The sequence below is a fragment of the Orycteropus afer genome, unplaced genomic scaffold (assembly GCF_000298275.1).
Source record: "Orycteropus afer afer isolate SDZICR_OR568_19922 unplaced genomic scaffold, OryAfe1.0 scaffold00123, whole genome shotgun sequence".
Lineage (NCBI taxonomy): Eukaryota > Metazoa > Chordata > Mammalia > Tubulidentata > Orycteropodidae > Orycteropus > Orycteropus afer.
Genome location: NW_006921710.1, coordinates 4,948,299 through 4,971,470, shown reverse-complemented (window position 1 = coordinate 4,971,470; position 23,172 = coordinate 4,948,299). Strand labels below are relative to the sequence as shown.

The window sequence follows — 23,172 nt, the reverse complement described above, 5'->3', positions numbered from 1 at the left end:
CGACCCCCATTGGGGTCTGATGTGGTAAATCTTCATGGAAGTAGATCGCTGCATCTTTTTTCCATGGAGTGGCTGGTAGGTTTGAACCACCAACCTTCTGGTTAGCAGCCCAATGCCTTAGGCACTATGCCACCAGAGCTCCCATACCTTTATCGTCATCTTATAACTCCCATCAAAAGATTGAGTAGGACTATGTAAATAAGGTGCTTGTGGCCCACCAAGGAGATTGGATAGCTTGTTAATAATACAAATAAGGTGTATGGCACCTTTGTGTGGGTGGGACAATACAAATATGGCATATGGAACCCTAATGAGGAGATTGGTCAGATTTGCCCTCCTGCTAGGCTTAAAAGAGATCCAATTTCAAAGCAAAGGGGAGGCCTCACTACCACTGAGAAAGAAGATATGAGAGCAGAGCTCATGGTTTGGGCCTTGGTTCTCTGCACTGGGAACCTCCTAGACCCAGGAGACAGGCAGCTATCACCAGAGACAAGAGACAGAAACAGTGGCAGAGAAATGGTGGCAGCAGAGTTAGCAGAACTAGGAGATTGGCTCCAGATGGTGTGTTGGGCTTCCTGGCCCACAGAAAGCCGAGTGTCTTTGGGCAGAAGGCTTGCTGGCAGAGTGGGGTGCCTCTGGGCACTTATCAGCAGCACTAAAGAGCTTTGTAATGCTTGCTGGAGCAGGCCCAAGGGGCCGAGGGCCAAGAGACCAAGGTCCAGGGCTAGGCCTGCCTATGGGCATGGCTCAGGATCTGTCCTAGCCTGTAGCCTGAGTTGTTTCTGGTCCTGAATTGTAACCTGGCACCTCCCTAATTAACCCCATAATCATGAATATTATCTGTGAGTTCTGTATGACTGTTGCAACGAATTATTGAACCCAGCAGAGAAGTAGAGAGTGCTGTGGGAGGGATGGCTTGGTGTCAGAGTTGGTAAAAAGGTTTGAGAGATGAGGCGTCTGATCTCTGCCTCACAGAAATCAGCCTCGGGCTGATGCTGCTGGTGATGAGTCTCCCCCTCATGAAGTTAGAGGAGGTCAGATGCTTCCACTAGGCCATTTTTACAGGTATTATCTTTTGACTCCTGCTACCTACTTGGAAATCAGGGGAAGTTGCTCTTTGGTAACTGGATAGAGCTGGGGGGCTGGCCAGGGTGTGCAGGGTGGTGGATTTGACACCCTTCTCCACATCCCCACTCCCTCCTCTGTTTGGTAGGCATATGCAGACTACATTGGATTCATCCTCACCCTCAACGAAGGCGTGAAGGGGAAGAAGCTGACCTTCGAGTACAAAGTCTCTGAGGTAGGCACAGGCAGGCATCCTGCTGTAACTGCCTTTCCAGAAATAGCTCAAGAAAGTCACGTGTACTCATTGCTCATAACTGGGACAGTGCAGAAAATAAGATCACCCAAACATAAGTGCAGTCAACATTTGGTGTCTATATTTCTAATCTTTTTTAAATGTGTGAATCGCTATGTATTTATAAAAATAAGATCCAAGTAAATATGCTATTTCGTTTTTGTAATTGGTGTTTTTCCATAACTCTTTAAATTAGAAAAGATTACAAAAGAAGTGAGTGTGCCTATTGAAGAGATCACTAATAGAAGCATGAATAACATTAACAAAAAATGCTGACCTCTCCCTACTTTTCTCCCTCATACCCAGTGCCCAGCGGCAGCTCCTGTTAACAGCTTGGGGAGTGTTGCTCAGACCTTCTCCTGCTCATGTCCCAGGACATTGCTAGGTGTTCTTTTCCTGCAGTGCACGTGGGTGCCTTACTGAGTTGGGCACTTGTTCATTTCAACAACTCCTGAATTTTAGAATTTTAGATTGTATCCGCTAAGTGTTACTGCCCTGTGTGCATTATTTCCTAAGGATTCACTCCTCTAAGTGAAATTGCTGGATCGCAGGACACACGTTTTTTAGACTTTGGGTTCACACTGTCAGGTGGGTGTGTGTGTGGTATTTTTTTTTACAGAGCAAATTAGTTTTCCACCCACCATTGTATGCACATTTTGTTTTGTGATACTAGGTGTATTTCCTCAGTATAATAGTACTCTTTTCATTTCTTCCCTGGGTTCCCTGTTACATTTGCTCGTCTTTCTTGCCCCTTCCTGCCTCTGAACTTTGTTTTTGAGCAAATGCTGCCCTTTTGATCTCACATGGTTAACTATACTGAGGAGTACATTCCTCCCTGGTGTTAGTGTTCACTTTATAGGCCTGTTGTTTGGCTGAAAGGTGACCTCCAGGAGTGGGTTCAGTTCTAGGTTTGAAGTGTGTCTAAGAGCCATAGTCCTACGAATTCCAGCAGTCTCTATCAGACCTACGTAAGTATGGTCTTTTTTATGATTTTGATTTTGTTCTACATTTTGCTCCCACTCTATCCAAGACCTCCTGTTGTGTCCCTGATCACCATGGTCAGTAGTGGTAGCTAGGCACCACCTAGTTCTTCTGGTCTTAGGCTAGAGGAAGCTGTGGTTCACATGGTCCGTTAATCCTTTGGACTAATTGTTTCCTTGACTCTGATTTTCTTTGCTCTGAACAGGAAGAGACCAATAGTTGTATCTTAGATGGCCACTTGCAAGCTTTAAAGGTTCCAGTTGCTACTCACCAAAGTAGAATGTAGAACATTGCCTTTATGGACTGTTGAGCCAATTGACCTAGATGTTCCCCAAGACTATGGTCCTAAGCCCTCAAGCCCCATGACTCAGTCACTCAAGATGTTTGGTTATGGCTAAGAAGTTTGCATAACTTGCCCTAGTATGCTCTACCTGGATGCATTTACAACATACATAAACACATACGTAGAAATAGTCTCTACCAAACCTGTATGTGTTTGTGGATGTACTTCCATAAGCCATCCTACCTCTGTTCAGTTTACATATCTGCCTATTTATACATTTATGAATTATTGTTTGTTATTACAGGATTGTATATTTGATATTATCTACTGTTGTTGCCTTTCACTCTTGCGTACTTCACAGTGTCTTCCTTTGCCTTGATCATGTTGCGCTGACCTTTCCCTTATTGCATATTGCCTTTGCCTTCACCCAGGTTAATACATATCTACCCTCTAGTTAGTAATTCTCCCTCCTGTCACTGGTAACCATCAAAGAATGTCTCTCTCTGTGCATAAACCTTTTCTTGACTTTTTATAATAGTGGTTTCATATGGTATTTCTCCTTTTTGTGACTGACTTATTTTAGCATAATGTCCTCTAGGTTCATCATGTTGTGAGCTATTTCACAGATTCATCATCATTCTTTAGCATCGTGTAGTATTTCATTGGATGGAGGTACCATAGTTTATTTGTTTATTTGTTTTCATTTTTTTGCTATTGTGAATAATGCTGTGATGAACATGGGAGTGCATATATCTATTTGTGTTGTGGTTCTTATTTCTCTAGGAGCTCTGGTAGCATAGTGGTTAAGACACTTGCCTGCTAACCAGACGGCTGGCGGTTCAAACCCACCAGCCACTCCTCGGAAGGAAGGTTGGGCAATCCTACTTCCGTAGTGATAACTGCCTCGGAAACCCAAGGAGGGGTCGCTATGAGTCGGGGCCGACTCGACGCCACTTAACAACAACAACAACAACATATACCTAGTAGTGGGATTGCTAGATCATATGGTATTTCTAACTTTTTTTTTTTTAAGGCAGCTCCATACCATTTTGCACAGTGGTTGTACCATTTTACAATCCAGGTGGGTGCTTTTTGATGCTGCTTTGGAGACAGACTTGTTTGTGCAGGGAGGGCAATAGCTGTGTCCAGGCAGATTCCTATCAGAAGGTGTGGTCTTTTAGTCTGCTTGCTATTGCTGTGCACTGTCTCCCAGGGCTGTGTTCCAGTCCTCTGATGGCCCCTTGAGTTGCTATCCCAGTTGGTCCAGAGCCATCTTGAACTGCTTACCTCAGACAACAGAGCCTGGGCTGCTCTCTCTGGGCTTTGTCTTGCCCAGCTCTCTAGCCATAGCTTCGGGCCCATGTTGGGTAAGGTCCGGCTCTGTCCCCATCGAGTTTCTGCATCTGTTCCAAATCTAGCATTGCCTCTTTATGTTTCATACTGTACACTGGTGGAGCCACCTCTTCCTGGGCCCTAACTGGCTGCTTTGTGGCCTGCACCACTTGAGGTGAGCCAGGCCTGTACCCTGGCGTAAACTGCATTCATTTGGGAGCTGGTCTATCAGTGGCTTCTTGGGTTCCTCTTGGGCCTGCCCAGCACCCTTGGAGAGGTTGTGGGTGCAGGATGGCTGGAGAGAGAGGGCTGCTTTTGGAGCCAGCAGTGAGGGGTGCTCAGCTGTGGCCAGTGGGCTGGGGAATGTGGTGGAGGAAGAGCTAGCTAAAGGAGGATGTTGTGATTACCCCAGCAAATCCTTAGCTACCAAATCCCTCTCAGGTTTCTTTATTACCTCTGAGACTTTTATGGCAGATACCCACACCAACCAGGTGTTGTCCTGGGTTAAGAGCTGTTCTTTTGGCAGGAATGCAGTATAGTAAAAGCTTGGGTCCTGTCAGATTCACTGAGACTCTCACGTGGGTTATTAGGTATTCTAGTTTTCAGTAGCATCATGGTTGCTTTCGTTTGGGTTCTTGCTGAGCTGGAACTCACCGCGTGGCTAGTGGGCTGCTCCTCACTTGATGGGCAGAGATGACTAGTTTGATCTCCAGAGTTCTCTGAGCTTCAGCCCACAGCTGGCAGGGACAGCAGAAGCCATGGCTCACAGCATGTGGCTGCAGGCCACAGATGGGGGCCCTCTTCTGCCTGGCACAGCTGCTGGGTCTCTGGTTTCCTCTTGCTTCTGCCCCCTGCTGCAGAGATGGCAGCTGCAACTTGGGAGAGGGCAGAGTGGTCTGGGGTGGCAGCTTCCATACCATCCACAGCAAAGATAACAAGCTGGAGTGGTGGAGTGTGTTTGCTGTATAGGCAGTTAAGAGAGTTGTTCTTCACAAAGGTCAATTGGCATAACATAGTCCACAAAGACAATGTTCTACATTCTTCTTTGGTGAGTAGTGACTGGGGTCTTAAAAGCTTGTGAGTGGCCATCTAAGGTACAACTATTGGTCTCTTCCCGTCTGGAGCAAAGAAGAGTGAAAAAATCAAAGGCACAGGAAACAATTAGTCCAAAGGATTAATGGAGCACATGAACCCCAACCTCCGTGACCTGGAGAGCAGAAGTACTAGATGGTGCCCGGCTACCACTGCTGACTGCTCCAAAAAGGATCACAATAAGAGGTCCTGGATGCCAAGTGGGGGAAAAATGTGGAACAAAACTTGAAATCATAAAGAAGACCAAGCTTACTGGTCTGATGAGGTCTGGTTGACCCTTGAGACTGTGGCCCTTAGACACACTTCAAACTAGGAACTGAGGAGTGACTATGACAACTGGCAGCCAAACGATAGACAGACTATAAAGTTAACAGTAAAATCAGGAGGGTATGAACTCATTACAATAGTCAGGCATGTGAAAGCAAGAGGACAGCATTTGTCCAGGGATAGAGCTAGGCAGGTGGAAGGACATGGGAAGGAAAGATGAAGAGGAGGGGTGGGCACAGGGAAGAAGTGGGAAGAGTGTTGTTACAGAATAGGGGTTACAGTGTAGGGATTGCAGGAAATGTCACAAAACAGAATGTATGTAGATCGTTAATGGAATACCAGTTTGCTCTGTAAAGTCTCACCCAAATCACATTAAAACATTATATATATGTATTTTAAAAAGAGAGGAGGGACCATCCTTGATCTTGAGATTATGCCCGTCCTACTCTGGGTGATAATAGACAGGAGGTATAATTTTGTAGTTGTTCTGTTTGTTTTTTAATGTACTTCTTGTTGTTATGTGCTGTTGAGTTAGACCCGACTCATAGCGACCCCTCCTTGGGTTTCTGAGGCAGTATCACTACAGAAGTAGATACTAAAGGGCAAAATAGAAAAGTTAGCAAGTAAAATTTTTTGGGGAAATTTTACTTGTCCATTAAATCTGAAAAGGAAGCTCTGATTCAGGGAGATGGAGGGTAACTCAGATTATTCTTTGAGCCTCAAGGGGGTTCCAGCCCCCACTTCCCTCCCCCTCCAACTCCTCTCCTCATGTGAGCCCCAAACAATAGCAGCAGCCCCTACATTCAAAATGCCCTCTTCTGAAAGGGGAGCTGGGGACCTTTTAATTATTCATTGGCCCAGCTGAGCTAGCAGCTGGGGCCTGGCTCCTGTTCTCCTCCAGAGCTGCCTTCTTTATTCCCTTCAGTGCCTCGCCAGAGACCTGAGATCTGGGAATTCAGGGCTTGCTGGTGCTTCCTGGGGCCAAGGGTACCGCACCATCCATTGCAAGTCATAGTTGCTGCATGGGGTCATTAGCTGTTCCTGGTGACCTGGTTATTCACAAAGCAAGGGCCTGGCAGCACTTGCCTATTGGTCACATCTCTCTCTGTGTCACCCTAGCCCTCTGCCTCCACTAAGTGTAAAGGAAAAATTACCCTTCTACAGGTAGGTAACTTTTACTCCTCCCAGTCCCCAGTTTAGGCAATGGAAGATGAGATAGCACACCATTCAGGGCCATTGTGCTGCACTATGCCAGGGGGGGTTGTTTACATAGATGGCCTAGACTACAATGTGATTGCTCCTCCTGGAGCTGGGGTGGGGGGCACTGGCTGACAAGTATTCTAATAGTGTATTCCTCTCCCTTTCCAAATACACACGTAGCCTCAGCGGTCTCCACTTCTCTATAGAGTCTCACCAGTGAGTCCCTCTCCTAGTCACAGTTTCTCATGTGGGCATCTGCCCTGTTAGTTCCTCACAGTTCCAGATTTCCTGAAGTTTCTCTTTACCTGGTTTTTGCCTGCTAAGACACCAGCGGGATTTGCTTCCTGGCAGGACTTTCTTCCAAGAGCTGCCCAGTGCTGAATATCTTCTGTATCTTATGTTCTTAGAGCCAAAACGACTCCTCCTGGACTATTTCTTCAGTCCACACTTGGTAGGGAGCACCTTCTTAGATTTGGACAGACAGCCCTTCCTGATTTCCTCAGGAGATGACAACTCCTTTATGTGCTAATGCTGTTTGCCAAGGCTGGGACTTTGCCCTGCCCTGTGACACTATTCTTTGCACAGTTCTGTTGGAAAGACGGAGAGATGAGCTCTTAACTGGCCACACAAAGGATTGCATGCAGTCAGACTTCTGACCCGGCAGTTTCACAGAGTAGGTTGCAAGCTTGTTTATCATAGTGTTTATAGTTGTGAGTTGTTGGAAGTAACCCCAATATTTAACAGTGAGGGATTTGCCAAATAAACTGTCATGCATTGATACAATGAATATAAGTTACTTATTAAGGATAGCGTAACAAGAAAGGTTGGGCAATCCTACTTCCGTAGTGATACTGCCTCGGAAACCCAAGGAGGGGTCGCTATGAGTCGGGGCTGACTCGATGGCAAATAACAACAACAACAACAACATTTTGTTTACATGTTGATGTTGGATGAGGTCCATGATGTACTGAGAAAAATAAGCAGGCCACAAAGCCCTTTGATCCATTTTTTAAGGAGGGGTGTGTGTGTTTAAATATCACCATTATCCTGCACCACACATTTTTTATGGAGTGTCATTTAGTCCTCATGACAGCCTGGTGAGGCGGGGATTATTATCTCCATTCCTGAGATGAAGAAATGAAGCTCAGAGAGTTAAAATGACTGCTGAAAGTCTCACAGAATCTAATGGTGTTAGTTAGTTAGGTGTTAGGTCCACCTGACTTTAAAATTCTTACCATGATAGACAATAGAAAACATCATACAAAAGATAAACAGAAGTGTATGTTAAAATGTTAACAATGTTTATTTCTGGACAGCAGGATTACTGGGCATTTCAGTTTTCTGCTTCTTACATTTCTACCCCCTGTGACGAATAGGTGTTAACTGTATACTATAAAACTTATTTTTTAAAAAAGTCAGGGCTGAGGTTTGAGCTTGTCCAGTGACTCCTTGGTAGACTAGCTGTTCAGACCAGGTGCTGAAGCCACAGTTCTTCCTTGAGCTCAGTGGTGCTCCCTCTCTTTAAAGCTCCCTGAGCTCCCTTGACTCCACCTTCATATTCAAGATGTTTGGGAAGGAGAACGGCCAATTAGTGCCATGCTGAGGAGTCATAGTTCTGCAGCAATGGGGGCTTCCCTCTGTGGCTCTAACTTGGAGCCAGTAGTCACTGTGGCTTGGCTCCCTCTCTTTTGCTCCTATAGGCTATTGAGAAACTGGTTGCTCTCCTCAACACACTTGACAGGTGGATTGATGAGACCCCTCCGGTGGACCAGCCCTCACGATTTGGGAACAAGGCTTATAGGACCTGGTATGCCAAACTCGATGAGGTAAGGCTGCCACTGGGCAGGTGTGGGGAGGATGGAGACTGTGGCATTGATGAAGACCTGTGGGGCTGTGTTAGTAGTAGGATTTGGAAGAGCCTATGTTGTTTAAAGCAGGAGCTTCAAGCTTTCAGTCATAGTAAAATCACTGGCCAGCACCAAAATTATAAATGCATTTGACCTCTGCTCTAGCCAACTTCTGAGGATTATTACTTCTGTTAATATATATAATGCCCCCTTGCACAGGGCTGTTTTTTTATTAAGTAATAGGAAAGAGTAGAAACATCCTTTAGTAAGCAACTAGTTCAATAAACTCTAGTCCATCCTCACCATGGAATTCTCTGCAGCCGTAAAAAGGAACAAGGGACTGTCTAGGGAATTCAGTGGAATGGGCTCTGGAATTTATTGTTAGGTTGAACAAAAAAGAAGAAGAACGAACCAGGTGTAACAGCACACATGGTAAACTACCTTTTGGTAAGAAAACGGGAAAAATTAAAAATACATGTTTATATTGTTCATATATGCATACGAAAACTTCTCTGGAAGGAGACACAGGAAACTTAATGAAACTGTGGGTTCTTTTTGAGGGTAGGAGAGAATGGGGTGGGTGGAGATAGGGGTGGGAGTGTGACTTCTCAATGCCTTTTTCATAATGTTTTTGTTGTTGAACCTACAAAATGTTATCTGTTCAAAACAAACAAAAATAAAAATGCAGATTCTTAGGCCGCTAGTAAAGAGCAGCGTCTGTAGCTCTGAGGCGGGCCTGGAGTCCAGGTCATAGCCAGCTTTCCAGAGATGCTGATACCAAGTGTCCACAGATTGAGTTAGACTTTGCTCCTTATTTCTGTGGTCCATTGTCTTCCCATGGAGCAGAGGCGAGCACCCAGGACCCAGCACAGGTCTCTTCCTGGTGAGGAGCCTGCCTGGGGTTGCCCCTGGACTCAAAGATGGTAAATATTTCTTTTTTTTTTTTTTTTAAGATTTTTATTGCGTTATGACTTACATACAAGAAAGCTGGCAAATCATAGCTGTACAGCTTGATGGGTTTTTACATATGTTTTTGCTCATGCACCCACTAGCCGTATCAAGCTGTAGAACATTCCAGCTCTCCAGCAGGGCTACTCATGCCCCCTCCCTGTTGATATCCTCAAACTCTTCTGACTTCTATCAATAGACTGATTTTGCTTTCTTTTGTTTTCTTCTAATTTTTTATTATGATTTGGCTGAAATTTTACAGAGCAAATTCTTTTTCCTTACAACAGTTGATTCTTCTGCTCAGCCTTATATCTGAGCTTCATGTTGCATACAGCAATAGATCTTTTTCCCTGCTGCCTAGTGTTCCATGTATGAGTATACCACACTGTGCTTATCCATTCTACTGTTGATGGACATGTGTGGTTGTGGGTTGTTTACACTTTTGGGCTGCTATGAATAATGCTGCAGTGAACATTCTTGTGTCGTTTTGTGGACTTAACGGCATAAACTCTTGTTACTCTGCGAGTGTGGTAAAGAGACATGATCATCTATGGGGATATTAGTACGGAGCTCCCAGAGTCTTCGTGGGGTTCCAGTGAGTTACTTCACGAGGGAAGTGGATGGCTTCTTTTCACTGGCTTCTTACTACTGGTAGGAGGCAGCAGATGCACAGCCACCCCAGGGTAGCTTTTCTGTTGCATAAGAATAAATGGTTTCCCTTTTCTGCCCAGAAGACCCTGCCCCTACCTTATGTGGACCAGTCAGAGCAGGAAGCCAGGCCCGCTTAGCGTGGCAGCCTGGGCCTCAGCCAGGGCTGCCCCTGGGCGTCTGCCTGCTGGCATGCTGCCTAATCTGCTATCACCACTTTGTGTCTCTTGTGATATCAGGAGGCAGAAAACTTGGTGGCTACAGTTGTCCCCACCCATCTGGCAGCTGCGGTGCCTGAGGTGGCTGTTTACCTAAAGGAGTCAGTGGGGAATTCCACGCGCATCGACTATGGCACAGGTATCTGCCCACCCCCTGCCCCAGTGGGGGCCTTGCAGTTATTTGTCTTCACTGTTTCCTTTTCTTGGCTCTTTCCTGTTTGCACCAGATTGCCTTGGGCCCTCTGAATAAGCCAAGCTCCTGCAACCTGTGGGGGCCAGCTCGGGGCAGCACCCAGGGGGTGGGGAGGACTGATGCTGTTCCTGTGGCTCTAGCTTGGTCCACCAGGGGGAGCTGATGCCATGTACAAAGAGTCTGGAGCAAATTTCTGTTCTTCATAAACCTTTCTGTGAGTGTATCACCATCCTCACCAAAATAATAATTTATTGAGCACTTACTATATTGGAAGGGAACCACTTAGAGAAGCCACTGGCAGCATTGTGGCTTACTGTCTTCCCCAAGCCTCATTTCTCTTAGCCAAATTCTCAATACTGTTAAGCTCTTTGGATCAGTAATACAAGCTGACTTGGACTTTGAGGAGAGGGAATGTTAGGCACCTTGAAAGGAATCTGCCTGTGTAACCCTGGAGTCTTTGGCTGAGGAGGAGCCTTGATTTGGTAAGAACCTAGTTTACCTTTCTACCCTGAAGTGGCCAAATGCATAGCTGCTGCTCCCTCGGGGCGCTCCCCTTGTCGGGGCTCGTGGCCCTCAGGAGGAACCTCGGGCCACAGAAGTAGGCACCAGAGAAGGGCCCTCTTGGACCTGGATTCTGGATGAGTTTTGCCCTCTGCTGGGGAACAGGTTTATCAACTGTTTTGAGACCTTCAGGAGTGGGGTGTTTTTATTTCTTGATTTTTAATTTTTGCAGCATTTCCTCCCCTCCCCTAGGAGTGGGGTGTGTTTTGACTATGACCAATAGGGAAAGATCCCGGGGGAGAAGACTAGCCAGGTCAGCAAATTGTGGGTTTTCTTAAACATATGTTCTCAGGTGTGTAAAAGCCTCTGAATGATGGTTGCTTGGACTCTGGCTGGTCATAACTGAAACTGTTGCAGCTGAAAGTAACTGAGGTCACAGCTTTCCAGGCCTGGGAGTAAGGGGCTTCAATCTGTAGAAACAGGGTGGGAAGTCACTGAAATTTTCTCACTTCACCTCCTTTCACCTCCCTCCAAAATAAGTGTTTAGATACTATGCGTAAACCATGGGATTCAGTCCAAACTTTCTCGAGTTTATTGTTCCTATTGGACATGACTGGGAAAGGAAATGGGGGGTCCTTCTGACCCTGTATGAGGTGGAAATGACAGTGTTTTTTTTTTCGTTTCTGAGCCTATACTCTGTGCATTCCCTGCTTAGTAGCCTTCGGTAGCTCCCTGTTGCTCTTAAGATTAAATGTGAGCTCTTCATGGCTGGAGAGGCCTTTCTGGCCTCCGGCCTTGTTTTGTCCTTTTTCCCTTGCTCTCTATGCTTTAGCCATACTTCTTGGGGTTCTCAAACAGATCAGCTTTTTCCTGTCTGTTTCTTCTGGCTTGACCATTCTTCCTGCTTCCCACCCCGCCCCTTTGCATTTCAGATTAAATGTCACTTCCTTATGGAAACTGTTCTTGAACCCTCATATCAGGGTTCCCTATGATAGCCTTCAATTATCACCCTGTACTTTTCCTTCAGAACTAGAATCATAGTAGTGATTGTGTATTTAATGTTGGTCATCTCTGATAAATCATAAACTCTGGGGAGGGGACAGCATAAGGGACTTGTTTACCATTGTCTCCTCAGTGCCTGGCCTGGACAGTGACTGCCCACATAGTACATGCTCAATAAATAGAATGGAATGGGTGAGTAGGTTAAATGTGTAAAATGACATAGAAATGCCTGCTTACAAAATCAAGAGCCTAGGCCTTTTAGAAGTAGATTGATATATAGTACTGGTAGTTCTTGAAAGGGCTTAGGTCTTTCTGGATGAGGAAGAGGCCCGTTATCTCCATGTTGACCTATCTTCTCAGAGGAGGGCAGTTATCAGTGATTTGGACTCTGGTGAAGCCAAGAAGCAGGAAGCAGTCTCACTCCATTTTCTGAAAGACCATCAACCTCAGCTGTTTTTTTTCCCCCTAGGGCATGAAGCAGCCTTTGCTGCTTTCCTCTGCTGTCTCTGCAAGATTGGGGTGCTCCGGGTGGATGACCAAATAGCTATTGTCTTCAAGGTGTTCAATCGGTGAGGGAGAAGAGGGCAGGAGGGGTGGCTGCTGGGTAGGGGGGTGAAGGGAGTCTTTCTCCTCCTCAGCACCTTGAGACCAGGGACAGGGTGCTTGAGAGTTCTTCTGAGTGGCTGATGCTCCTCTCATCCTGGGATTTCTCAAACTCTGGCTTATGGGTGGGTTGTCCAAGACTCCTTCTGGCAGGTTAAAATTCACCTCCAAGTAAAAACAAATGAAGCAAATGTCAAATGCTAACTGCTAATGCTTATGTGGTGTTTGCCAAGTGCAGGCACCATTCATTCTAAGCATCTTACTTATTAATAGATTTATTCCTCCTAGTTGCCCTATGAAGTAGTAACTGTTTTATCCATTTTACAGATGGAAAAACTGAGGTGGTACAGTTAGCTGAACCTTGGCAGGCAGGCTCTGACCTGCTGCCCCCATCACCCAGACCACCCGCCAGGCAGCACAGGTGTGTGTCAGAGTCACCTGGAGAACTCTTAAAATACTGAGTCACGGGCCCATCTGGCAATGCTGTACCCATAGGCCTGTGGTGGAGCCCAGGAACCAGTGTATGTAAAAGCTCCACAGGTGACTCTGATGACCAGCCTCTGATAAAAACTGAAGTTTGAAAGCACAAGAACCTAGGAGATAATCTAATTCAACTCCCATCTATTTTCTGATGAATAAACCCAGGTTAGAGAAGTTAAGGGTCTTGCCCAAGCATTTTTAGGTTGTCGGGAGGGTGTCGATGATATTAAGAGCCAGTTGCCCTCCTCATGTTTTGTTCCTTTTCTAGGCCAAAAGAAGGCTGGATGTGTAAGAAAAAATAAGAAAGCTACATTATTTTGAGAGTACCAGCTGATGTGTAACTTATGTACATAGGTTTTCATTGAAATGGAGACCATCTATACTCTTCAGTTATTTCTGGCCTCCTTAGGCTCCCAGTGGCAGAAGGGGTGAGACTCTTTAGTTTTTGCTTCCTTCCCTCTCTTGCCCCACCATCCTGTGCAGGTACCTTGAGGTTATGCGGAAGCTCCAGAAGACATACAGGATGGAGCCAGCCGGCAGCCAGGGAGTGTGGGGCCTGGATGACTTCCAGTTTCTGCCCTTCATCTGGGGGAGTTCACAGCTGATAGGTACTGAAGAGCTGCTTACCCTTCCATCCGCTTCTCCCCACCACACCCCGCCCCGCCCAAGGGTGCATTCTGTACCCCTCCCCCCTGCCCTTCCTCCTTTCCCTCCTTCCCATTCCTCCTGCCCAGGGCGGACAGTGACAGCTTGTAAAGCAGGACATTAGACCGGCTATTGACAGAGGCTGTTTGCTGTCGACCTTCTGCTGCTAGCCAGTGTGGCAGGCTGGGGGAGGCGGCGGCAGAGCGCTGCAGACATAATGGAAAGTGACATAGGCTGGAACGAGGGCGCTCGCCTGGTGCATAATGGACTGGTGTGAAATGTGCCCCAGCTTCTGGCAGCAGCTGCGGGGTTTTATGTTGAAAATGAGGGGCTCTTTTGACTTGGTGACCAACGTCATCCACTGTTATTATCGAGCTGTGTGCAAGGGGGCCCATCGGGGAGCTGCTGCCAAGTGCTGGGCGGTGGGCCTGCTTCCTGTGGGGCTGAGTCGGGCGTGCTGTGGTGATCCCTCCCCATTTGAGAATGTTTTCTGGGCTTGGTTAGCTTTTTAGGATCTACTGGTGGGTTGGGGTGGGGAAAGAATGTCTTATTTTGACATAGAATTAAAGTAACTCAAAATAACAACCAACCATTTGTTAACTACTTGCTCCATGCCCAGCACTGGTAAGTGCTTCTGGTAGATTACCTCCCCAGATCTTCTCTGCGAAGAAGGGTCTTTGCCAGCATACGACCAGCTACCATTGAAGAACACTTGCCTGTGCCAGGCACTGTGCTAAGTGCTTCACACATGGTGATTATTGTGTTGTAATACTCAGCAACCCTAGGAGGGAAGGCTGTCCTCATCCCAGCTTCACAGAAGAGGACACCAGGCCTCAGAGAGCTGCAGTCACACAGTTAATAAGAGGCAGAGTGGAATTTATTATTATTAGAATAGACACACACAAGGCAATTTCTTGCAGCCCAGGGGTGGGTGTTGACCGCAGCTCAGACGAAGGGCCAGGAAGTGTGAGTGCCAGTTTCTTAACCCCAGGGCGCTTTGCTCTTCTCAGACCACCCGCATCTGGAGCCCAGGCACTTTGTAGATGAGAAGGCTGTGAATGAGAACCACAAGGACTACATGTTCCTGGAGTGTATCCTGTTTATCACTGAGGTGAGGGAAAAGGGGTGAGGGAATGCCCATGGCAGCCTCTGGACTTAGATAACACAAGGCTGGTGGCTTTGGAGTGGGACAGAGGAGCCAGAGCCATTGCCCAAAGATGGTAGGGCTGGCGCCAAAAGGAGGGTTATTGTAAAGGAAACTGCACTAGGCCTCTCTTGAAAGGGTTAGGCAGCTTCTGACCTTTCAGGATCACCTCCCCAAATCAGTGGTCTGGGGTTGACTGACCCCCATGGGACTCGTGACCTGAGGGACCGAGACTTAGTCACTAGTCGGAAGTCACAAGTCTGAAGGGCCTGTGTGAGTATTGTTGGGAGGGAGCATGGTCAGCACCTTTCGTGGGACCATCAGGTCTGTAGAGCCAAGTGCATGCAGATGTGTAGGCTGAAATACTTGGAGGAGATGAAGGGGCTTTCTGGAGTAGACAGCACAACAGTTTTCTGCTGAAGGGACACACCAGGGGAGAAATCTGGTTAATTGGTTATAGTTCCAGAGCTCCTCATGGTCAGCATTCGGCTCAGGCCTCTGCCAAACTCCAGAGGCCAGAGGGGAGTGACACGTTTTACAAGTCAGCAAATGGAGCCGGGACTGACGGCTGGGCAGCCACTGCTTCGTTCTCGATCTGCTGCTTTCAGCACTGTAGCAAGCCCAAGGTCGGAAGGACTCGGGGCAGCCTGGCTCACTGCCTTGAGAGCCAGTCACGTGCTGCTCACAATTGGAGTAGAATATGAGGGTCTGCGGAGCCCTGAAAAACCCTAGGGAGCAGGGTGGAAGGGTACAGTTCCGCTGGAGCTTGAGGGCATCTATTACTTAAGGGTGGGGAGTAGCACTGCTTTGATGCCTCCTGGTGACTGACCAAGCTCCTTAAAAACCCCTGATGCCATCCAGTGGATTTGGACGCATGTAGCGACCCTAGAGGACAGAGTAGAACTGCCCCATAGGGTTTCCAAGGCTATAAATCTTTATGGACGCAGACTTCCTCATCTTTCTCCTGTAGAGCAGCTGGTGGTTAGAACCACAGATCTTTAGGTTAGCAGCCGAATGCCTTAACCACTGTACCCTCAGAGCTCCTGGTCAAGGCCTGTGGTCTCTGTCAGTAACACTAAAAAGAAGGCAGGCCAAGCGGGGTCTGAGGGAATATGGGGATTGATTTCAGGTTAAAGTCATGTAGTTTGTGTGGTAGGTTATGCTGCTAAAAAGAACACACACACACACACACACACACACACACCCTTTCTCAAAGGTGGGGGACCCAGTTCTCTGCTATGTTGTTGTTGTTGTTACGTGCCGTCGAGTCGGCCCCGACTCATAGCGACCCCTCCTTGGGTTTCCGAGGCAGTATCACTACGGAAGGAGGATTGCCCAACCTTCCTTCCGAGGAGTGGCTGGTGGGTTTGAACCGCCAGCCGTCTGGTTAGCAGGCAAGTGTCTTAGCCACTATGCTACCAGAGCTCCCAGTTCTCTGCTATAGGGAATCCTAAAATGGCCACTAGGTGGCATTAAAGGCACATTGAATTTTTAGTCATATTTAATTGGGGACCCCATTGCCAACCAATCGATTCTGACTTATAGTGACCCTATAGGGCAGAGTAGAACTGCCCCTTAGGATTTTCAAAGCAGTAAATCTTTATGGAAGCAGACTGCCACATCTTTCTACCATAGGGTGGCTATTGGATTCAAACTGCTGACCTTTTGGTCAAGGGCTTTAACTATTGCGCCACCAGGGCTTCATGATTGGGGGAGGTATAAATAAGGACATGGGTTTTCAGTTTTTCCCAACTCTTTCTTTAAGTTCCAATTTTCACTTTGGCTCTAGGGCATAGTGTTAAACTTTGGATGTTAGGGAGGGGCTTGTCCCATGAGTTGAATGAACTGTAGCAAGGCCCCGTTGCCCACCTAGACACTGTGGCCAGGCCAGCATGGTGGCTGGTCGTAGCTCGCTGTGTGTTTTCAGTTCTGCAGAGCTGCTGTCCGGGCTCCCTCTTGTCCCCCAGCCCCTAGCACTGCGTTTTTTTGCAGTCCCTGGGGGGTGGTGAGTGAGTGACTAGGCCTGGCACACCCCAACAAAGGGTCAAAGGCCTGACGCTGGCCAAGGGACTAGGAGGCCTGCATGGAGTTCCCTGCGCTTTGCTCCGGAGGGTGGTGCTGCCTCTGGAGACCTGCGAATCACAATGGGCTGGTGCAGCTAAGAGGTTAAACAGAACAACCAAAAGTGGGACATGGAATCTGCCTTCTCCTCCCGGACTCACGGGGGGACCTGCCCTGGTAGCCCTGGGCATCCTGGATGAGGGACCCCACCTTGCGAGGCTTCTGCTGTCGCAGGAAATGCAGCTCTGGCGCCTTTAAGAGCCCAGGGCAGGCAGGAAAAGAATTTCAGTTTCAATCTGGCTTCTAAATTTGGAGTTTTGGGAAGGGAGGGATCAGATTTCAGCTGGAAGGGAAGGAGCTGACAGGAAGGCGCTGTGCAGAGCCTCCCCCATCCCCCGCCCCATCCCCCCTCAGTTACTGACAGAGGAACCATTTACAAAAGGCCGATTCTCTTGGGAGTGGAGAGGCAGGAACGCAGCGTCTGTGAGTAATTTCCTGCTCAATATGGCTGCTCTGACTCACACGATTCCCCTGGGGTCACTGCGGGACTGCAGCTCGCTTGCTTCTTCTCGCTCTTTCTCTTCTCCCTTTGTGGCTAGAATGAGCTATTTTTTTTTTTCTTTTTCTTTTTTTTTTGTCTCTTGCCCCCTCAATTCCTTTTTCCCCCACGTCTGTTTTCCTTTCCCAGAGTTGCACAGTCTCTTTCTGAAGGACTTAGGGAGACCTTGGGATACTGAAGGCCTCAGGGGACAGCCCCTCTTAAGAACCAGCACCTCCTCCAGCACTTCCTCTGGTTGGGGCCCAAGGGGCCACTGGAGCTCCAGAGCACAGGGTTCACACTGGTTCTTGGAGCAGGCCAGAGGCCTTTTGGGGTCCATTCCCGTGGCCCTAGGCTGGCCCAGGAACTGTCACCTCTGGTGGTCTTCAGACACTTGCTGAGCAGGGGCTGCTGGAGTTGGGCAGAACAACAGGGTGCCTCCCTGGTGGTTTGTTCACTGGGCCTTGTGCAAAGAGTAAAGCTGGTGACACACTTCCAGTGATCCCTTAACTGCTTAGGGGGGTGGTGCCTGGAGCCTGGCCCAGTGCCCTGGAGCCCAGAGCCTGGGGGAGGGGCGAAGCAAGGGGGAGGGTATCGAGGGAGGGGCTGGGGAGGTTGGAGGTAGAGCCTGATTGAGTGGAACAAAGCTTGGTGAGGGCCAGGCCTTGGCTCCGTGTGCCAAGCAGCCCTCCTGAAGGAGGGAGCCTTGTCTGGAGACAGGAGGGAATTCTGGGTGAAGGGAATGATCTCAGAAAAGCCCTGCTGGAACCGGGGTGCTGTGGGCTGGCCTCACTGCTGGGAAGTCTGGAAGAAGACCTTGCTACAGAACCCAGAGACAGGCTTCTTGGAAACTTGGGACTGAGGAAAGGACTAAACAGATGGCTTTTGTGGACTGGAAGTTTCTCAAGAGCCGCCCTAACTGGAGAAAGCAGTAGGCACAGCTGAAGGGTCGCGGTTATGTGTCACTGAGGGCTCTTACAGTTAGGATTCCTCAATGTGGGGAGAACTCAGTTTATCCTTCCTCCTTAGAACAGCTCTTCCCCTGCTCCCCACATCCCCACACAGCCTTTTCTGGAACCTTCCACCCACTCAAGTCCAAGTTCCTGCTTCCTTGCCAGATTCAGCCCCTTTGCTTTTCAGAGTCTTTCTTCCAAAGCCTGGGGCTCAGGGTGCTAAGCCCTGTTCTCCAGCATAAATGCTGCCCACAGCTGGTGGAGGGGCTGCTGGGAAGATTAGGAGTCGCTTGGTTGAGAAATAGAAATGTCTGTCTGGTGGTGTCCGAGGGACACACTCAAGCACACAGCCTCCCTGTCTCAGTGCAGTGGTTTCTGATGTCATGGGACCTCTGCTGGGCTTGTTGCAGAAGTGTTCTGTCCTTTCCTAGAGGGCCAGACTCCTTCAACAACAGGGGGGACTAGGAACAGAGCGATCTTTGCCTCTGCCTGCTGTTTGCTACTGTTGTTGCCATCCTGTCCCCACCTCCTGGCTGGACCGGGCTGACTTTCTGAACAGACCTTCCTCCCCAGTCTACTGCAGGCGACCCCTTGTTTCTTCCCTCCTGCCTGTCATGCAGAGGGCAGTCCGAGATGCCTGGGTTTGAGTCTGACCCACCTTGGCCCTCTCCTACACCAACCAACTCCTCCTGTTGCTTTTCCAGCTCTGCCTGTGGCAGGTGCAGACCCAGCGCCCACCTGAAGCTGAGCCTGCCCTTTGTGTGGGGCAGGCTGGGAGGGGTGGCCAGGCAGGCTCTGGGCCATGCTGCTGTGCTGTTTGTCTGTGTGGGGGTGAGTCACAGTGCTGGAGAGGCATGCTATGGCTCCAGGGGAGTGCTGGGAGCTGTACCAGGAGCTTGGACAGAGATTTTATTTCCTTGTGGCTGCTGGATTTGGTGGGAGGTGGGCATCAGGCCCCTTCTTATGGCTGTGGGAGAAAAAGAGATGACTAAGGGGGTGAGCAAGGGAGGTTATGTTTTCCCAGTGGGCCTTGGAGGCACTAATGTATGTCTGTGTGTGCACACACACAGGCAAGTGCTATGGCCTGATACTTAGGCTTATGTGTGACCATGCTGCAGGGGAACAGGGATGCATTTCCAGGCTGTCCTCCTCCTCTCTTTTCCAGATGAAGACAGGCCCCTTTGCAGAGCACTCCAACCAGCTGTGGAACATCAGCGCTGTCCCCTCCTGGTCCAAAGTGAACCAGGGTCTCATCCGCATGTATAAGGCCGAGGTGAGTGGGGGCTGGCCAGACCTTCAGCTGCTTTTTGGCTGGCTCTTCCACCCCTGCTGCCACACTGGGCAGCTGGGGCTGGGGACAAAGCGGAAGACATGGGTCGTGGGGCCCCTCTGATGCTTGGGAACCTACAAGCTCCCATTTGTGGAGCAGGCAGTCAAAAAAGCAGGGGAGCGAGGCCCAGCTTTCCTTTGTGATCTGGTGCAAGTCCTTGCTGCTTGAGGGGCCACAGTTACCACCTGCCAAATGACCACAGACCCCTGCTCGCAGGCAGGCTGTCTCCAAGCCTGTCTCTCCCATGGGGACACAAATGGGAGGCGTAATCCAAAGCACTGATGCTCAGTCCTCAGTGTATGTAGTCTCTGGGCAGTGAGAGGTCTGGTTTGGAGACCTGAATTGTTGTTTTTAAGCTGGTGGCGTAGTGCCTAAGGCATTTGACTGCTAACCAGAAGGCTGGTGGTTCAAACCCACCAGCCACTCCTTGGAAAGAAGGTTGGGCAATCTACTTCCGTAGTGATACTGCCTTGGAGACCCAAGGAGGGGTCACTATGAGTCGGGTCTGATGGCAGGGAGTTTGGTTGTTTTGGTTTTAGGTGATTTTGATGCATGTAGTCCTCCCTGCTCTCAAATGTAAAGATGCAGGGGGTGGTTAGGGAGAGGCTATGGTTTTCCAGAGCGCCCCCTGCTGGGAGGTGGCTGCCCCTGGGCTTCTGAGGCTGATTTCACCTTCGCTCCTCTTTTCTCCCAGCCAAGGAGGGGCTTTTTCTCTTGTGATGGGGAAGGAGACATTTTCTTTTCACCCTTTCCCTTCCACTAGCTCCTTCCACATCTTGGGCAGATCAGTCCTGGGGCTGCTTGACCCTTGGATGGGGAAGAACCTGGGTGGGAAGTCCTCTGCCTGGAAGGGGGTAGCTGGATCCCCAAAGTCCCCTCTTTCCCCTCTAACTCATGGTATCAGGTGCTATCCCTTTGGTGCCCATGTCTTGACCTTGGCCAGCCACTGTTTTCTGGGAGAGAAGTCGCTCTGCTGGACCTCACATCCCATCTACAGGGGCAGGGGAGCTGGGGAAAAGGGTTTTGGTGGTGGTGGGGGTGTGTGTGCTGAGGTTTGATAGCACAAATGCTTCCAGTTGAACCAGTGCCCTCTGCATGGCCTGAAAGGGTTAATGGCTGCAGTGGAACTGACCAGCCTGGCCTTCTCTGGCCTTCTCTCTCCTTCCGCTCCCCCCCCCCCCAGTCCTCTTCCTCTGTGCTTCACATCCTGTGTTTAGGTTCCAACCCACATACCTCTCTAATCAGAGGCGTAGCTTGCTGGGGCTGTGCAGGCTCCTTCCGGCTTCAGCCCGCCTGCTGGGCTCTCCACTCTGGCTCTGCCTGGCTGGATAGCACTGGATCACTGCCCTCTGGGTGTCCTGTTCCTGACACCCCCACCAGCCCATTCCCACAGTGGGTGTAGATGGGGAACTCTCACCTGTTTAGTTCTCCCCACTGCTGGAGTAGTCTAAAGTTGTCTTGATGCAAGCACCCTGTGGGCAGGACTAGAGACCCTGCTGCTCTTCCCCACCTCCCCTGGCTTTCCAGAGGCAGAAGAGCTCCAGGTGTCAGACCTCAGGAGAGGAGAAAATGAAATTCAAAATAGTGATGGTACAGCAAGAACAAAACAGCCCGTAATTTACTAGTCAGTTACAACTGGAAAGAGGGTGGGACTATCTGTAGATGTCAACCATGAGAACAGAGATCAAAAACTGCCACCAACTTAGGACTGGTGGATAGATAACACAGTGTCCATCCTGAAATCAGGAACCAGCTCTGGGGGCACTCTGCATATGCACACAGGTAGGGGGTCTTCAGCCTCCCCAAGCCTGTGTGGCAGCCAGATGTCCTCATAGGTTGGTGCTGTGACTCACTAACTTTAGTTATAGACACCAGCCTTTATAATGTTCAGTGCCCGTTAATGAGTTGCTAGCAAGTAGCCCTGAGTCTGTTGGTCCACGATAGTTCATGGGATTGTATGTTCCTTGCCCAAAAGGGCTAAGGAAATGATTTGCTTTTTCAAACCTATTCTCAGTCCTTGGGCAGGACCTTAGAAGCCCACCAGCCTTGAAGTCTACAAGGGGGTTAGCAAAGCCGGGGCCCACCAGGCAGTTGGCCTCTCAGAGTGGCACAGAGGGCTTGTATGGTGGGAGGGCTGTCAACTGGTAGCAATGCCTTTAGAAGGGGCCTTGTCAGGTTCCAGAGAGCCCCTTCTCTATCTTTAGTCACCATGGCCTCAAAGAGCTTCCTAGACCTAACCTCCTGGCCTGGGCCTCCAAGTGGAAGGTCTGTAAAGGTCAGGCTGAAGCTGTTGCTGTGTCCAGGTGCACAGGCTGGGACCTCCAGGGCCCAGTTAGCTGATCTGGGCCTTGCTTGGATTAAGCTTTGACCAGAGGTTCCCTTCTACTCTTGCCTTGGCGCCATAGGCTTCTTTGTCCTAAGCAAACTCACCCAGCTCCTGTAGCCCAGTTCCTTGCCTCTCCTCTGGCCCTGGAGAAGCTTTTTCAGGGGCCCCTTGGCATTACCCCAGAAGAGGGGCCCTGTGTGAAGAGTGGAGAGACCATCTGCCTCTGCCCACCCCCCTACCCTGCCCCAAGCCTCTTGCCTTTGCATTTTCTCTTGAAAGAGCTAGAAGCAGGTGACCTTTGACCCTTGCTGGAATTCCAGGGCCCTGGGGGGCCCCCTTTTCCAAACTCCCACCACTTCCGTGATGACATAAGCACAATGGCAGCTGCTTTTGCCTCTGGCCCAGTTCTGCTGCTGCTCCTCCCCCTAGGGACCACCCTGACTGCCTGCTCCCCACTTTCTCTGCCCAAGGCCTGGAGCCTGGCTGTTGCCCCTTCTCTGCTCCCACATTACAGCTTAGACCCCTGCTCTTCTGCTGCACAGAAGAAGGATTGACTTTTTCCCTGCTCCCTTCTGGGTCCCCTTTTGGGCCTGTGAACCACCCTAACCCTGTACATAGCTGACCAGGACCTCCTAACCCTGTGTTCCTTTCCCTCAATTGTGCAGCTGGTTGTTGAGATGAAGGAGCCTGGGCCCAGTCACAGCGCCCCTTGGCCCTTTTAAGTTAATTAGCTGTTGAGACCCCAGCCTCAGAATGAGGTCCTCCCCTCACCTGGAGACCAGAAGACTTGTTCCACCCCAGCCATGAGGTGCTCAGGACATTCTAGTTGTTTCTGTGGCCGGTGGTGTGGGAGGGGCCTGGGGCCAGCCTGGCGGATCCCCACGTGCCTGGAACTGCCATGTGTTGAGACCTAGCCGCTGACCAGAGCCTGTGTGGTAGGCACGGCTGGGCTGGGCGCAGGCAGGCTGGGGCCTGGAGCTGAATTCCTCCCTGCCCTGTGTGGTGCTGAAGCAGTACCCAGGCTGAAGGGATGCTGGCCTGGAGGTTGTGTGCTGGCTGTGGACCAGGCTGACTTCTGTGTAGGCCCTTCCGTTCTCGTCATTTCCCCTCTTTTGCCAGACTCTGGGACAGAGGCTGGCCCAACTAGGTTCAGGCAGTGCGGCTGGGCCCCTGCTCAGTGCTCTTTTCTCCTGCCCCTTGCACAGGGCTGCTGGGAATTGCCC

General features: G+C 49.6%; 1 protein-coding gene across 1 annotated transcript in view; it reads left to right on the top strand.

Moving 5' to 3' along the window:
- PTPA (protein phosphatase 2 phosphatase activator) overlaps nt 1-23,172 on the top strand; it is a 41,510-nt gene that overhangs the window by 14,775 nt on the left and 3,563 nt on the right. The window contains exons 3-9 of the mRNA XM_007944238.2: nt 1,214-1,300; nt 8,213-8,338; nt 10,195-10,312; nt 12,339-12,438; nt 13,436-13,560; nt 14,608-14,708; nt 19,459-19,566. Coding sequence (XP_007942429.1) covers nt 1,214-1,300; nt 8,213-8,338; nt 10,195-10,312; nt 12,339-12,438; nt 13,436-13,560; nt 14,608-14,708; nt 19,459-19,566 — 765 coding nt within the window. The remainder of the gene's footprint in view (nt 1-1,213; nt 1,301-8,212; nt 8,339-10,194; nt 10,313-12,338; nt 12,439-13,435; nt 13,561-14,607; nt 14,709-19,458; nt 19,567-23,172) is intronic.